Source organism: Thunnus albacares, chromosome 1, assembly GCF_914725855.1.
Source record: "Thunnus albacares chromosome 1, fThuAlb1.1, whole genome shotgun sequence".
NCBI classification, from domain to species: Eukaryota; Metazoa; Chordata; class Actinopteri; order Scombriformes; family Scombridae; genus Thunnus; species Thunnus albacares.
In genome coordinates, this window is record NC_058106.1 from 37,326,937 (window position 1) to 37,340,258 (window position 13,322).

General features: G+C 37.0%; 1 protein-coding gene across 1 annotated transcript in view; it reads left to right on the forward strand.

The window, feature by feature from the left end:
* LOC122986667 (interferon-induced very large GTPase 1-like) overlaps positions 1 to 9,628 on the forward strand; it is a 90,169-nt gene extending 80,541 nt beyond the window's left edge. The window contains exons 32-33 of the mRNA XM_044357974.1: positions 7,844 to 7,912; positions 8,579 to 9,628. Coding sequence (XP_044213909.1) covers positions 7,844 to 7,912; positions 8,579 to 8,715 — 206 coding nt within the window. The 3' untranslated portion in view covers positions 8,716 to 9,628. The remainder of the gene's footprint in view (positions 1 to 7,843; positions 7,913 to 8,578) is intronic.
* The last annotated feature ends 3,694 nt before the right edge of the window (positions 9,629 to 13,322 follow it).

The window sequence follows — 13,322 nt, forward strand, 5'->3', positions numbered from 1 at the left end:
TTTGGGAAATTTGGGAAAGATGTTTAATTAAACAGCCTGTCTGAGCAACGATCATAAATTAGCTAACATCACCTAACACCTGAAATTAAATATAATATCAAATGATCTTAGTTTTGTCCAGTGAAGTCGTTTTAGATTCTGTGAGGTTTGGAACATTTAAACTATAAACACTAACAGCTTCAGATTCTCCACCTCACTGACTCCACTAATGCTGCTGCTGCTGGTCAACAGTTGAGGGTTGCCAGATCATCAGGTCGAGTATCCTCCATATCCTGCTCTTTCACTCTTTATCATAATAACACACTTTTTTGCAGAAAACACACAAACCTGGCAACTCTGCAGAGATCTTACCGTTAACATTACATGGAGTTAAAGCAGCTAGATTGTTTGAGATCGATAAAAATATTGGTAGGGACATGTCTTTACTGACCAAATCCAAATCTATGCCCATGTTTTATATGTCACTGATCAAAGATTAAATGATAAAAATATGTGTTGCAGAAATTGCACTATGTTGTGTATTTTTAAAACATGTGGTAGAGAATATAGAAGGAAAGAAAGATTTTACAATTTCACATTAAACTGACACAGGCCAATGCAACTGATTTTCTGTAAAAATTAGAGACTCTGAGGAGTAACATTGAAAAAAACACAGTTACAAATCAGAAAACACAACTACATTTCATAACACGTATTAATATTAAAAACAACAGTGAATCAAAAAACAGACTTTTCACAAAAACCACAATCTTGGGCCTATTTTCTACTAACTAGTCACAAGGCAAAGCTGAATCACATCAGGTCCTCCAAAGATGCCAAAATGACACTGAAAACACATTTAAAAACGGCATACAAATGAAAATTAATATTATATAACATACTAAATCCTAGAGGGTTGTTAATTTTTCTTGTTTTTATAAGTGATATTTTTTTCTCTTTCATAGTCTTTTTCAACTTTCTCTCCAAACTTGGACTGAAGAAATTTTATCCCAACAAGCTCACTCTTCAGTCTCTTCTGGAAATCAACAAAAACAACATTTATGATGAAACTGTTGAATCACTGGAGAAAATACCATGGTGCTTTCTCAGGAAACTCTTTCAAATCAACACAGAATGTAGAAACTGTACACAATTTTCAAACAATGATGATGATGATGATGAAAACAATGATCTGTTTGACTTTGACCTGTTCACTGCAGACGACTCTGCAGACAACAAGGTTAACCCTCTCGACCTCATAGTCGCACTTTTTCTTTGTGCTGAAAGCTTCTTGCAACAGGAAATGGCCATCAAGATGACAATGTGCCAGTTTTCTGTCCCACTGCTGTTGCCTCATGGTGATAACAGTCAGTGTTCCCTGATGCTGTGGGCTCTGAGAGACATCGTCAAAGAGTGGTGTCCACAGGGTTTGTCTGAATCAAGAGGGTTTGTTGAAGACAACATTGTCCAAGCAAATATACCATTCTTTACCTTTGTGAGGCTGAAAAACTGTAGTTTGTCCAAGTCGCAGGTTTTGAATCATGTTCTCAGTCGTGGCCAACAGAATCACAACATCTTCATACACGGAGATATGGAAGGAGGAGAACTTAAAAGAGAAATAGCCAATGGTTTGGTTGAGGTTTGCTGGTACCTTCCCAGTGGCAAAAAAGATCTTGACATATTTCCAGGACCAGTTGCCTTTGCAACTGAGAGGAGAGGAGACATTTGTGAGTCACTCGCACAATTCAAGTTTCTTTATCAAGTGTCAACTGCGACCTTTGTGTTCCTGGACAAAGTTGAAGAAAATGAGCACAAGATTCTGACTTCTCTTCAAGATGTGAAATCCAAACTCTTCTTTGTTGTGAATCGAAAGGACAACTCTAGAGAGGACATGATGTCTGTCCAGACAACAGTGAATGAGTTAGAGCTACCAAACAGCAGTGTGAAAATCAAAGACTCAAAGGTAAATGTTGCAGAGTTTTCAAATAAACTTTGTGCAGCCATCAAGACCTCACTGCCAGAAGAAACTCCCACATTGAACATTGTCAATATGGTTGGAAAAGCTGTTGAACTTGGTCTATCTGTGGATGAAAACAGAAGTTGCAAACAAAAGAAAGCAGTTGAGGAGATCATGGTTGACATTGAGGGGCGAAGTATACCAGACTACAAAAAACAACAACTTCCTTTGCAGGGAGATAAGTGGAAAAGATTATCACAGTTAGAGAAGGAGGAGTGTAGATTGAAATATGGTGACTCAGGACTGGAAGAGTATAAATCCCAGCTACAGGAAGAAAAACAAGAAATTAGGGAGAAACAAAGCAAACAAAAACTGTCCAAAGGAATGAAGAGCTTTATTAAAACCTTATCCACAAGTGACAAAGAAGAAAGAGATTTTTTCCTTAAGTGGATGAAACTCAAGTTTCACACACATTCATGGAGGAAACTGTCTGAGCTACGAAACAAATTCAAAGAGCAATGCAAGAAGAAAGATAAAAATCTCATTGCAGAGTTAGATCAGGCTTTGATGGAAAGCTCTTCAGGAGTAGAGCATTACATGAGAGAGATGGGACTCATCTATGAGTTCTCAATTTCTGGCTCAAGAAACACTGCTGATGAAATATCTCGTCTCCCTGGTTTGGCTGCTGAAATGCTGTTGGATGGATATCCTTTAGAGCTCTTGGATGGAGATGCTTCCAACATCCCAGAGAGATGGGTGACAGATGTGCTGACGGAGCTTCACAAGAAGGTTGGAGGGAAGAGCAGACTGTTAGTACTGACTGTGCTGGGTGTTCAAAGTACAGGGAAGTCAACACTCCTCAACACCATGTTTGGTGTGCAGTTTCCTGTCAGCAGCGGCAGATGCACAAGAGGAGCTTATATGCTTTTCCTCAGAGTTGGAGAGGATATGAAACATGAGTTGAATTATGAATTTATAGTTCTCATTGACACAGAAGGTCTAAAATCTCCTGATTTGGCAGAACTACAGGAAAGTTATGTGCATGACAACCAGCTGGCAACCTTTGTGATTGGTTTAAGTGATGTCACCATTATCAACCTTGCAATGGAGAACTCAACAGAAATGAAAGATGTCCTGCAAATTGCAGCTCACACCCTCTTGAGAATGAGCCATATTGGGAAAAAGCCAATTTGTCATTTTGTGCATCAAAATGTTTCTGGAGTTTCAGCTCATGCAAAGAACCTAACCAATAGAAAGAATCTCTTGGAGCAGCTCAATGAAATGACACAAATTGCAGCTGAAATGGAAAGGCAGCCTTCTATTAAAGCTTTCACAGATGTGCTGGACTATGACATGGACAAAAACAACTGGAACATCCCAGGACTCTGGCATGGAACCCCTCCGATGGCACCAGTGAACACAGGTTACAGTGAAGCTGTCGCAGATTTCAAGAAAAATCTTTTGACAACAGTGAAAACAGACCGAAGCAATGACGTCTCACAGATCCCAGAGTTTCTAGAATGGATAAAAAATCTCTGGAAAGCAGTGAAATATGAGAACTTCATCTTTAGTTTCAGAAACACTCTTGTGGCTCAGGCCTACGACAACCTTTGCAAAGAGTCAATGGGAATGGGAATGGCAGTTCAGAAAAGAAATCCACTCCTGGCAAAATAGCGCAGAGTTGGAAATCTTAAATTCTGACAATGAATCTGATAGTCAAACTTGGAGCATTTTTGTTGAATCAAAAAAATCAGAGGTGTCAGAAAAAAATATCATCTGAAGAAACAAAAATGAAGGAGAAACTTACAAACTACTACAAAAAGAAAGAGCAGAATGTAAATCTGATAGAAAAATACCAAACTGACTTTTTCAACAGCATCAGTAGTCTTACTAAACAAATAGTTTATTCTGTGAACAACAGATTGGATTGTGTCCTTGAGCTAAAACTTGGTTCAAATGAGGCTCAAGACATTCAGAAGAAATACAGAGGAGTGATTGAAGACGAGGTCATGAAGCTCCTGAGTGACTGTAAAAACTCTGATAAACTGTCTGATGAACAGCTGACACAGAACTTTGAAAAGATGTGGACTGAAGCCACTAAAAACGTGTCTGGCCTGAAAGAGCGAGATATCGCAGCATGTGTCCTGGAGCAGTTGAACAAAAGCTTCTTAAATCGTAATGTCAATGAGGAATTGCAGAACATTGGAGACCTAAAAGAAAAGGGCAAGTGTGAGTTTAAGGCCAAGTCTGAGCATGTAAAAAATGCAAAGACTCTCAATTACTTCCACAGAAAAGACATAAAAAGAGATTTGCAGAGAAGAGCTGATAATATCATTGAGCTTTGCAAACTATTTTTGTGTGATATCGTAAAGACAAACTCAGATTATCATGAGTCTTTCACAAACGATCTTCTGGACAAAATAGATAAGTCCCTTAAACAAAACTGCAAGCATGTTAAAATCAAGTTTGAGATTAATCCGAAACTTCACATGTGTGGCATTGCCTCAAGGGAATTCCTCAAAATGCACCAAAAATTCTTGTCAGATAATGATCCTCAAATTCAGCTGCAGAAGTACAAGACTGAGTACTTGACAGATTTTCTTGATTTATACAAAGACAGAGATGATTGTCAGCGCAAAGCATTTTGTCAGATGTTGTATCGAACCTGCTGTGGAAGAGTACATCAACAGATCTCTGGGAATAAACATGTGGATGAAATTTTGACAGGTTGTCATTCAGCAGAGTTCAGTTCCCGCTCCTCTTTCCAGTACAACATTCAGGAAGAGTTGCTGCAAAAGGATGACTTTGCCAGTTTTGTCAAGTACATTTGTAACTATGAAATATATGTTAAAGATCGGATATTTCAGCACATCCTGAAAAAAATGTCAGAGAACAAAACTTTGTGCAAACTGAAGAACAAGAACCTTAAAGTCATAGTTGACAAGATCACAGCAGCCTTAGAGCAGGCCACAAAAGGACCAGATGGTGTTCAACTGCCAGACAACAATGAAAGCATCACAGAGCTCATCAACAACATGCGGAAGTATTTGAAGAAAGACATCTCAATTTCAGTGGAGAATGAAAAAAGAGCCCTGTTTCAAATCCAAAGCACATGTCATCTATTTATCAACAACCTCAAAATGTCAATAGCAGACTTGAAAGAACAGCTTCAGGAGGAATTCTCAAAGTCTAAAAACATCACTGAGACTCTGAACAAACTTCCAATCAAACCACAGGAGGAGCTTTTCAAGCGAGTGTTTGGTTGTGGACAACAATGTCCATTTTGTAAAGTTCCCTGTGAGGCTGGAGGCAAAGATCACAAGCAGCATCATGCAGCTGTTCATGGACCACAAGGTCTTGGTAGATACAGGAATGTAGACACTGATAAGCTGGTTGAAGCACTGTGTACAACTGATGTGCAAAATGAACGTAAATTCAGAAACACAGATACTAAATGGGAGTCTCCTCCTTACAAAGACTACACCAAGTACTATCAGACTGGCACATTCCTCCAGATCCCAGCATGGAGGCATCTGACCACTGGAAGTTTGTAAAAAACATTCTTACTATATTGTTTACAAGACGTAGAACATCTGCCTCTGAGGATTTAAAGTATTTGGGAGTCTCTTTTTGGATGATTTCCTAAAACAGAACGATGTGGATAACTGATGTGTTTTTGGATACATACATACCTACACTACTGATTACTGACTGCCACATTTTTTTCCATTCTTACATGTTATTTTGTAAATAAACGGACTTATCCTAAGCTGCAAACTCATCTGGTCTCCCATATTTGTCGCAGCCTATGAGCTGTGACATACGGGGGCTCGTCCAGGATCTGAACCCGGGACCTCTTGCACCCAAAGCGAGAATCAAACCCCTAGAGATCACAGTAATTACTGTATATGAACCATTTTAAGGATGTCGGGCTAATGTTCAATCCCAAACACTTCAGTATTTAGTTTATTCTTGACCTTGGAAACATCACAACAATCTCAACTCAAAAATATGTATGTAAACAGTGGAACTCTGTAGCAAAGTTGGTAGAAGAGTAAATACCTTGTTGGTTTTGTGTTTTTCATGGAATTGAAAATATCACCAGACTTATTCTTTAAATTAAGTGTCTCTGCAAAAATCCCCCATATAGGATATATGTGTATATATATATATATATATGATATGTATGGTTTTTTTGTCTAGTAGAATCTAACCAAATTATAAGAAGACTGCAATAAAGGAAGGATTCAAATTGTTTCCCCAAAAAACTAAAAAGTATTAATACATTTGATAAAAAACAAAAGTGACAAAGACGTTTTCAGGGATGTAACACCTGACTGACTGACTTCTTTCCATTTCTGTCCTTAGTGAAGTTCCAGGAGAGGAGACGATACATCTGTTAAAAAAAATCTGTTTAAACAGTACTTTGTTTATTTAACATGAACAATGAACAAATATGCTGACATTCTTCATATTTAAACACTAAATATCAATCAGTGTTTGACTTTTAGATTATAAACTTCTGTTAAACTGTTGTGTGGTTTAATAAGAAGGCATCTGTCTCTCAGAGCGGTTAAACTCGCCGTCTCGCTGCAACACGTCCGGTCATGAAGTTCAGAAGGTTTATTTATCATCGTCATCATCAGCACACCGTTGACATGCGGTTATATGAACTCACACGACTTCAAAGAGTTCAACGAGGGAAGTTTTGGTCTCTGTGATCCTCTCTGGTACACTGATACTTCCTGTCGGTGCAGCAGTGACTGCTGTAGCAGCAGCTGTGCAATCCTATTGGCTGAGAGAGAGAGAGAGAGAGCGCCTGGCCCGGACAGCAACACGACAACCAAAAAATATTTACAGCTTGTGTCGAATGACGTTGATCTGAAAACCCACATATCTACAGTCAGTAAATGTCACAAACATTTCTTCATCCCGAGAAGGTTTCAGGTAAAAGAAAAGAGGCAGAAATAGAAAGCAGGTAGTGAGAAGAGGAAGATGAATGTTGTCAGAGCTGCAGGTCTCGATGCTTTCTGTTGCATTTCCTGTTTTATGACCATGATGTTTATCCTTCATGTCACTGAGCAGCTGTGTTTACGGGTCCTGAAAGTCCTGCTGGGTGTATCATTGTCTCTATATGTCTGTCTCATTATATATATATGTGTGTGTGTTTGTCTGTCCTTATATATATGTGTATATATATATGTGTGTGTGTGTGTGTGTGTTTGTATTTGTCTGTCCTTATATATGTGTATATATATATATATATATATGTGTGTGTATATATGTGTGTGTGTGTTGTGTTGCAGTTTTTTTAGTAGATAATAAAATTAAATAAAAACAAAACTGAGGTTCAAAGTTGATTCTTTACCACAGCATCCATTTAGCAGCTGTTCTGGATCTTTCGATTATATCACATGATCCTCTTTCCAGTTTATATGGAACTGTAGGTGTCAAATTTTGACCTTAAGTGTATAAAAATAGAATTAAAAAGTTTAAAGTATCAAAACCTACAAATAAAACAGTCTACAGAAAGTTGTATGTAGTGATTTGGGTGAACTGACTCTTTAATCAGATGATCAGGTCTTATTGTTCTGTAGTTTTAGCAGAAGGTGACTCTCTGACGTTGTTTCAGGTTTGTTGTTGTCTGTGCTGCTAAGCTGTGACAGGGTTTACTTTTTATGTTAAACAGTTTGTGTCGATTCATTCCCTGCAACAAACAGCCTTTATTTTAGGGCGAGGTGATGTCAAAAACACACCTGATGTTAAAACACATCTGGAGAGGATCTTCAAGAGACAAACAAAGATTAAAGAACTGAACAGGATAAATGACGTCTTGTATACTTGGTTTGTATCCAGACGCTTCCTGCAGAGTCAGTCTGTACTTAACAAACCCTGGTTGTCTTGCAGACGGTCAGCAGTACGAGTACGGCGAGGACCTCGGGGTGACAGCGGTGGCTCTGTACAACTACCAAGCAGGTGAGACTGAAGCTGTGAATGTTTGGTTCAGAATCTAAGAGCTTCGTCACACCAGCATTTAAAACAGTAACATTTCAGTAAGAAATCAGTTCAGTGAGGCAAAATAAATGTACAAGTTTTGTTTGCTGAGTCCAAGTTTAGTTAACTTTGACAGGAAATGAAAGCAGCGCTGAGTCACATTTCTCTAACACTGATCTGCTGGAAAGCAACACCAGTAGAACACGTTTGTCTTTGTTTTCATTTTGCAAGAACAGTTTATTTATACAAAACATTTCATACAGCAGGAAACCCGGAGAACACAAGAACAGGAAGAAGAATACAAATAAATACAAGACTGAAAGAGACGAGTAAGATTAATAGAACAATAAAATAAATCAAACTAGATACGAAGTAAATGAGCATTAAAAAGGCAGAATAGAAGATATGAAATGTAGCTTTAACATTGAATTAAAACAAACAGACGTGTTGTCTGCATGTCTTGTTTTGTTAAACCAACAGCAAAAACCCCAAAGATCTTCAGTTTACTATCAGAAAACAAAGAATCTTAACATTTGAGACGATAGAACGACTGAATTTAAATTATTTTTGCTTGATTGAAAATAAACGAATAGTTTAATTTCTACAAACACCTTCATCACCAACTTCATCTGTGTCGTCTCGTTTCAGCCGGAGACGACGAGATCTCCTTCGACCCCGACGACATCATCACCAACATCGAGATGATCGACGAGGGCTGGTGGCGAGGCGTCTGCAGAGGCGCCTACGGCCTTTTCCCAGCCAATTACGTGGAGGTTCGGCAATGATGTCGCCCCGCCCGCCAAGAAGAAGAAGAAGAAGAAGAAGAAGAAGTTTTTCAAATCCCCTTTTTTTTTCACACTCAGGTCTTTTCTCTCTTCACCTCATCGTAGCGCTTCAACACCGTGCGAGACGTCTCCATAACCGGCTTTTCTTTTGCTTCTTTTCATCCATCCCTCCTCCAGCTTTTCCATTTTTTTATTTTTTTTTACGTCATTCCTCTCAGTGCAGCAGTTAGACAGGAAGTTATCTTAAAGGATGACTCGATACCAAGAGAATAAATATAGAACTAATTATCTGGGCTTAAAAAAAAAAAAAGGCACAAAGCGTCGTCCTGCACTTCTGCTTTGCACCAATCAAAGCTGCAACATTCTTCTTCTTCTTCTGCCTCGCAGCTAGAAGTTTGAAGCTTTATTAATATTTTTTTTTCTCCAGATATTGTATTAGAGTTCAGCTTCACAGCATCAGGTATTGTTGCTTAATCACATGTTGGAGCTGCTCACTGTTTAGTAGCTTAAACTTAATATAAGCAGAAGCAGTTAAAGGTGGAAAAACAACAACAACAACAACAACAACACTGCCTTGGATTATTATGATGATGTAAATTGATGGCTGTATACTGTCCAGTACATCCACAACGGACCAAAAAGCTCATTAACCGCGTTTAGCTTCTTGGTCTTCATAAAAGGAAACTCACCTCCCGACTGAAGCTGCACTTCTTGATGAGGACATATTTTTGTTTCCTGTCGCTGTTTTTTTTTTTCTTTGGACGTGGACGAGACGTGTGTGTTTGTGTCTTGCTGCGGTGAATGCTGGAGTTTAGTGTCGTATAAAACGTCGATGTCGCCCAAATAATAACATCCCTCATAAACGACCAAACTGTGTGCCGACCTCGGAGCGACCTTTTTAAAAAACGAGTCGTTTATCAGCAGAAAAACCGGAAGAATCTTTTCTCTGAACACTAATTAACAGTCTAACAGTCGGCAGGTTTAACAAACTGCTGCTCTGTGGGTCGCAGTAGTGTAGCTTCATCGGGTGAGTGTGTGTGTGTGAGAGAGGGAGAGAGTGAGAGTGTGTGTGTGTGAGAGAGAGAGAGAGTGTGTGTGTGTGTGTGTGTGTGAGAGAAAGAGAGAGAGAGTGAGAGAGTGTGTGTGTGAGTGAGAGAGAGTTTGTGTGTGTGTGTGTGTGAGAGAGAGAGAGAGAGAGAGAGTGTGTGTGTGTGTGTGTGTGTGTGTGAGAGAGAGTGAGAGTGTGTGTGTGAGTGAGAGAGAGAGTGTGTGAGAGTGAGAGAGAGTGTGTGTGTGTGAGAGAGAGTGTGTGTGTGTGTGTGAGTGTGAGGGTTTTCATTTAATTCATCTTTGGGGTTTTATAATAATAATAATGATAATAAAAAAAGTGACCTTTTCAAATGCATTATTTTTATCTGTACCTCTGTTTGCTTGAGTCACATCATTACCTGCTTGTTCTTTTTTTTTTTTTTTTTTTAGTTTCAATAAATAAACTATGAATGAAACGTTTGTTTGTTTGAATCATTTTAATGTCTCAATATAACAAGTTTATATCTGAGAGACAAAATTCAACAAGTCAGAGGAAGACTTTTGTTTGTCAAAAATGAATCTTCAAGCTCACAAATTGACATTAAAGATAAATCAGGAGCCCAAATTAACAATATTAGTTATTATTATTAATATTAGTTAGTGAAATCAAGCAGAAAACTTCCACAGTTAGTTTTTTTTAGTATAAAATTAACTCTTGTGTTTCTTTGTTAAGCTGTGCTATAAGTATAGAAATAAAAGGGAATTTTATGGTAAAAAGGCTGAAACTTTAAAAGATTAACACTTGATTTGATTCATTTAAATGACTGAAGCTTCATTTTAGTTTTTTAAATATAATATAATCATTTTATCTTCAGATAAACGTTTGAATATATTTTTGCACAAAGTGACGTCTGTAGATTTGACCTCCGTCACTCTGACCTGAGATGAGAAAGACAAAATTCAACGAATCTTTGAGCTCACAAATTGACATTATTATTAAATTGAAACTAACGGATAAGTCGTGCCCAGATGAACATTACTTGCTGTAATTGTTCTTCCTGTTCATAGTTACTGTTAAAAGATTCCTTCCTAGTGAACTTTCAGTAATGCTGAAGTTAATTTGAGGCTTCAGTAGACTGAGTTTGTCAAATCAAGTAGAAAACTTCCACAGTTTGTCTTTTAAGTATAAAACTGACTTGTGTTTCCTTGTTGAACTGTGGTGGATGAATAGAAACAAAAAGAGGGAATTTTATGGTAAAAAGACTGAAATTTTGAAAGATAAACATTTGATTTGACTCATTTAAATAGTTGAAGCTTCATATTATCTTCAGATAAATGTTTGAATATATTAGATGTAGATTTTTCCTCCATCACTCTGAGCTGAGATGCGTCACTAGTGACAGACACCTTCGTTTATTATGTGATTTAACATAAATAACCCAAAATCTCCACCTGAACATCATGCTGAAACATAAATATACCTTACCATAGTGATGTGTTGTTTTAGTGTGGAGGACTTGATGATGATGATGATGATGATGATGGTGGTGTCTCAGGAGCAGCTCCTCTTCGTCTGATTGGTAAATCAAAAATTATGTTTACAGAAAAGCAGTTCAACGACTGACCAGACTGATACTGGAGGTTAATAAAGACTCAACAGGACTTTACTGTTAACTGATCCATATTAAAGCTAAAACTGAAAATTAATCAGCAACAATTTTAATAATCAAATGAATGTTAAAAACTTTTTGAGCAAATATGGCAAAAGTTCCCCAGTTTCAGCTTCCTAAATGTGAATATTACTGGTTTTCATATTTGTTTATTATAATAAACTGATAATCTTTGTGTTGGTCGACCAGAACGACATTTTGAAGAGAAACCGTCAGCTCTGAGAGCCTGGGTCACAATTTACTGACATTTTACAAATCACAAAAATAACTAATTAATCAGTTTCATTTCCTTAGAGATGATGCTACCTGAGATAACTAAATAATATGTACAAGATAAATAAAAAATCATTATATGTTTTTTAAAATAAACATTTTTGATAACGATCTTTAAATGAGGGTTTAAAGATTTGTAACTGTAATGAGGAAGATCACACTTCTGGTCTTTATTATTCATTTATTCTCCCAAAATTATTCATTCTTACACTTTTCATTAATGTTTTATTGATCTTTATAATTATGTCTGTTTTAATTTGTTAAACAAACTCCATAAATAAACTGACCTGATTGAAATGCAGTGATTCCATTTCCTATAATAAATAAACTCATCACTGCCCTCTGGTGGATAAACTATGTCATGATTTCTCTACATAACTAACCACATGTCTTTTTCTCTCCTGTTAGTTGTAACTTATCTACCAACATATACAGCGTTACTAATATATCTACACACACTCACACACAGCAGCTGACCTGTTGTTCATCTGGTTCTCACCTGTTTTCCTTTTCATTAGTTAGTTCATGAAACTCTTATTGAACAGTGTGGAGATCATGTTGCTCATATGTCCCTTATTATGTGAGTAATCCAGAATTCATGATTAAGATTTAGACTCTGCAGACCAGTTAAGTTTTCACACCACGTACATACATATAATATACTGCTTTTTGCATTTAGTACACAAGAAATCATAACATATTTAACTGTTTTATACACACAGGAGATAAAACAATACTTACCTCAAACTGCAACATCAGAAAACTGCTGCCGGTTAAAACATTTTCCCTACAATATAATAATTACTTTGTGTTTTCTGAGTTGTTCCTGAAGCTGTTTCACCTCCACAATTACTTTTAATTTCTTCCAGCTGTGAGCAGCTCCTCCATTTCCTCTGTGCAATGCATCATGGGAGAATAGTGTCCAACACCTGTTTTTCAGTCTGCATATTTACTTTTGTCACTTTTTAGTGTGAACACACAACATTCAAACCCTGCTTAGAATTAAGACTCTGATGTGATAACTGTTGAAAGTATTAAAGAACAAACAGCACAGAGATGAACTAAATTAAAAGGTCCTAAAACTGAATCACTCTTTAAAAGCTTGTCTGGTGATGATTTCTAAGAAACTTTTATTGGGTTTAAAATTTTAATGAGACAGAAATTATGCAATAGATTTGCTGGATGTTGTCTCTGATGATGCTCAACATTTCAAATATTATGCTCTAAAGAGAGAAAAATGTTTTCCACACATTGTTTACATTGTTTACATGTTTTCCTCGCTTAAAGATTCTTGGTTACTACTTTGTTGTTTTCTATTACTACTACTCTAACATGTCATTACTATTCTTTAATATTTTTACAGTTTATTTCTAATAGGAACATGTAAAACATTTGATCTTTTGATGTGTGTTTGATAAAAGTCAGTGAATAAGAGTCTTTATGTTGTTGTAACTGACCTTTTAGCTCATGTTTAAATATTGTCTAAACAAGCCAACTGTGGGAATAATGTGGCATCTCCTGCTCTGTTGATCATGTTCAACTTCTGACACAATGAATTAAACAAGATACAAACAAATTGTGCTTTGTCAGTGTTTTTTTCTTCTTTTTTACAGGTTGACATACAGTATAGTTATG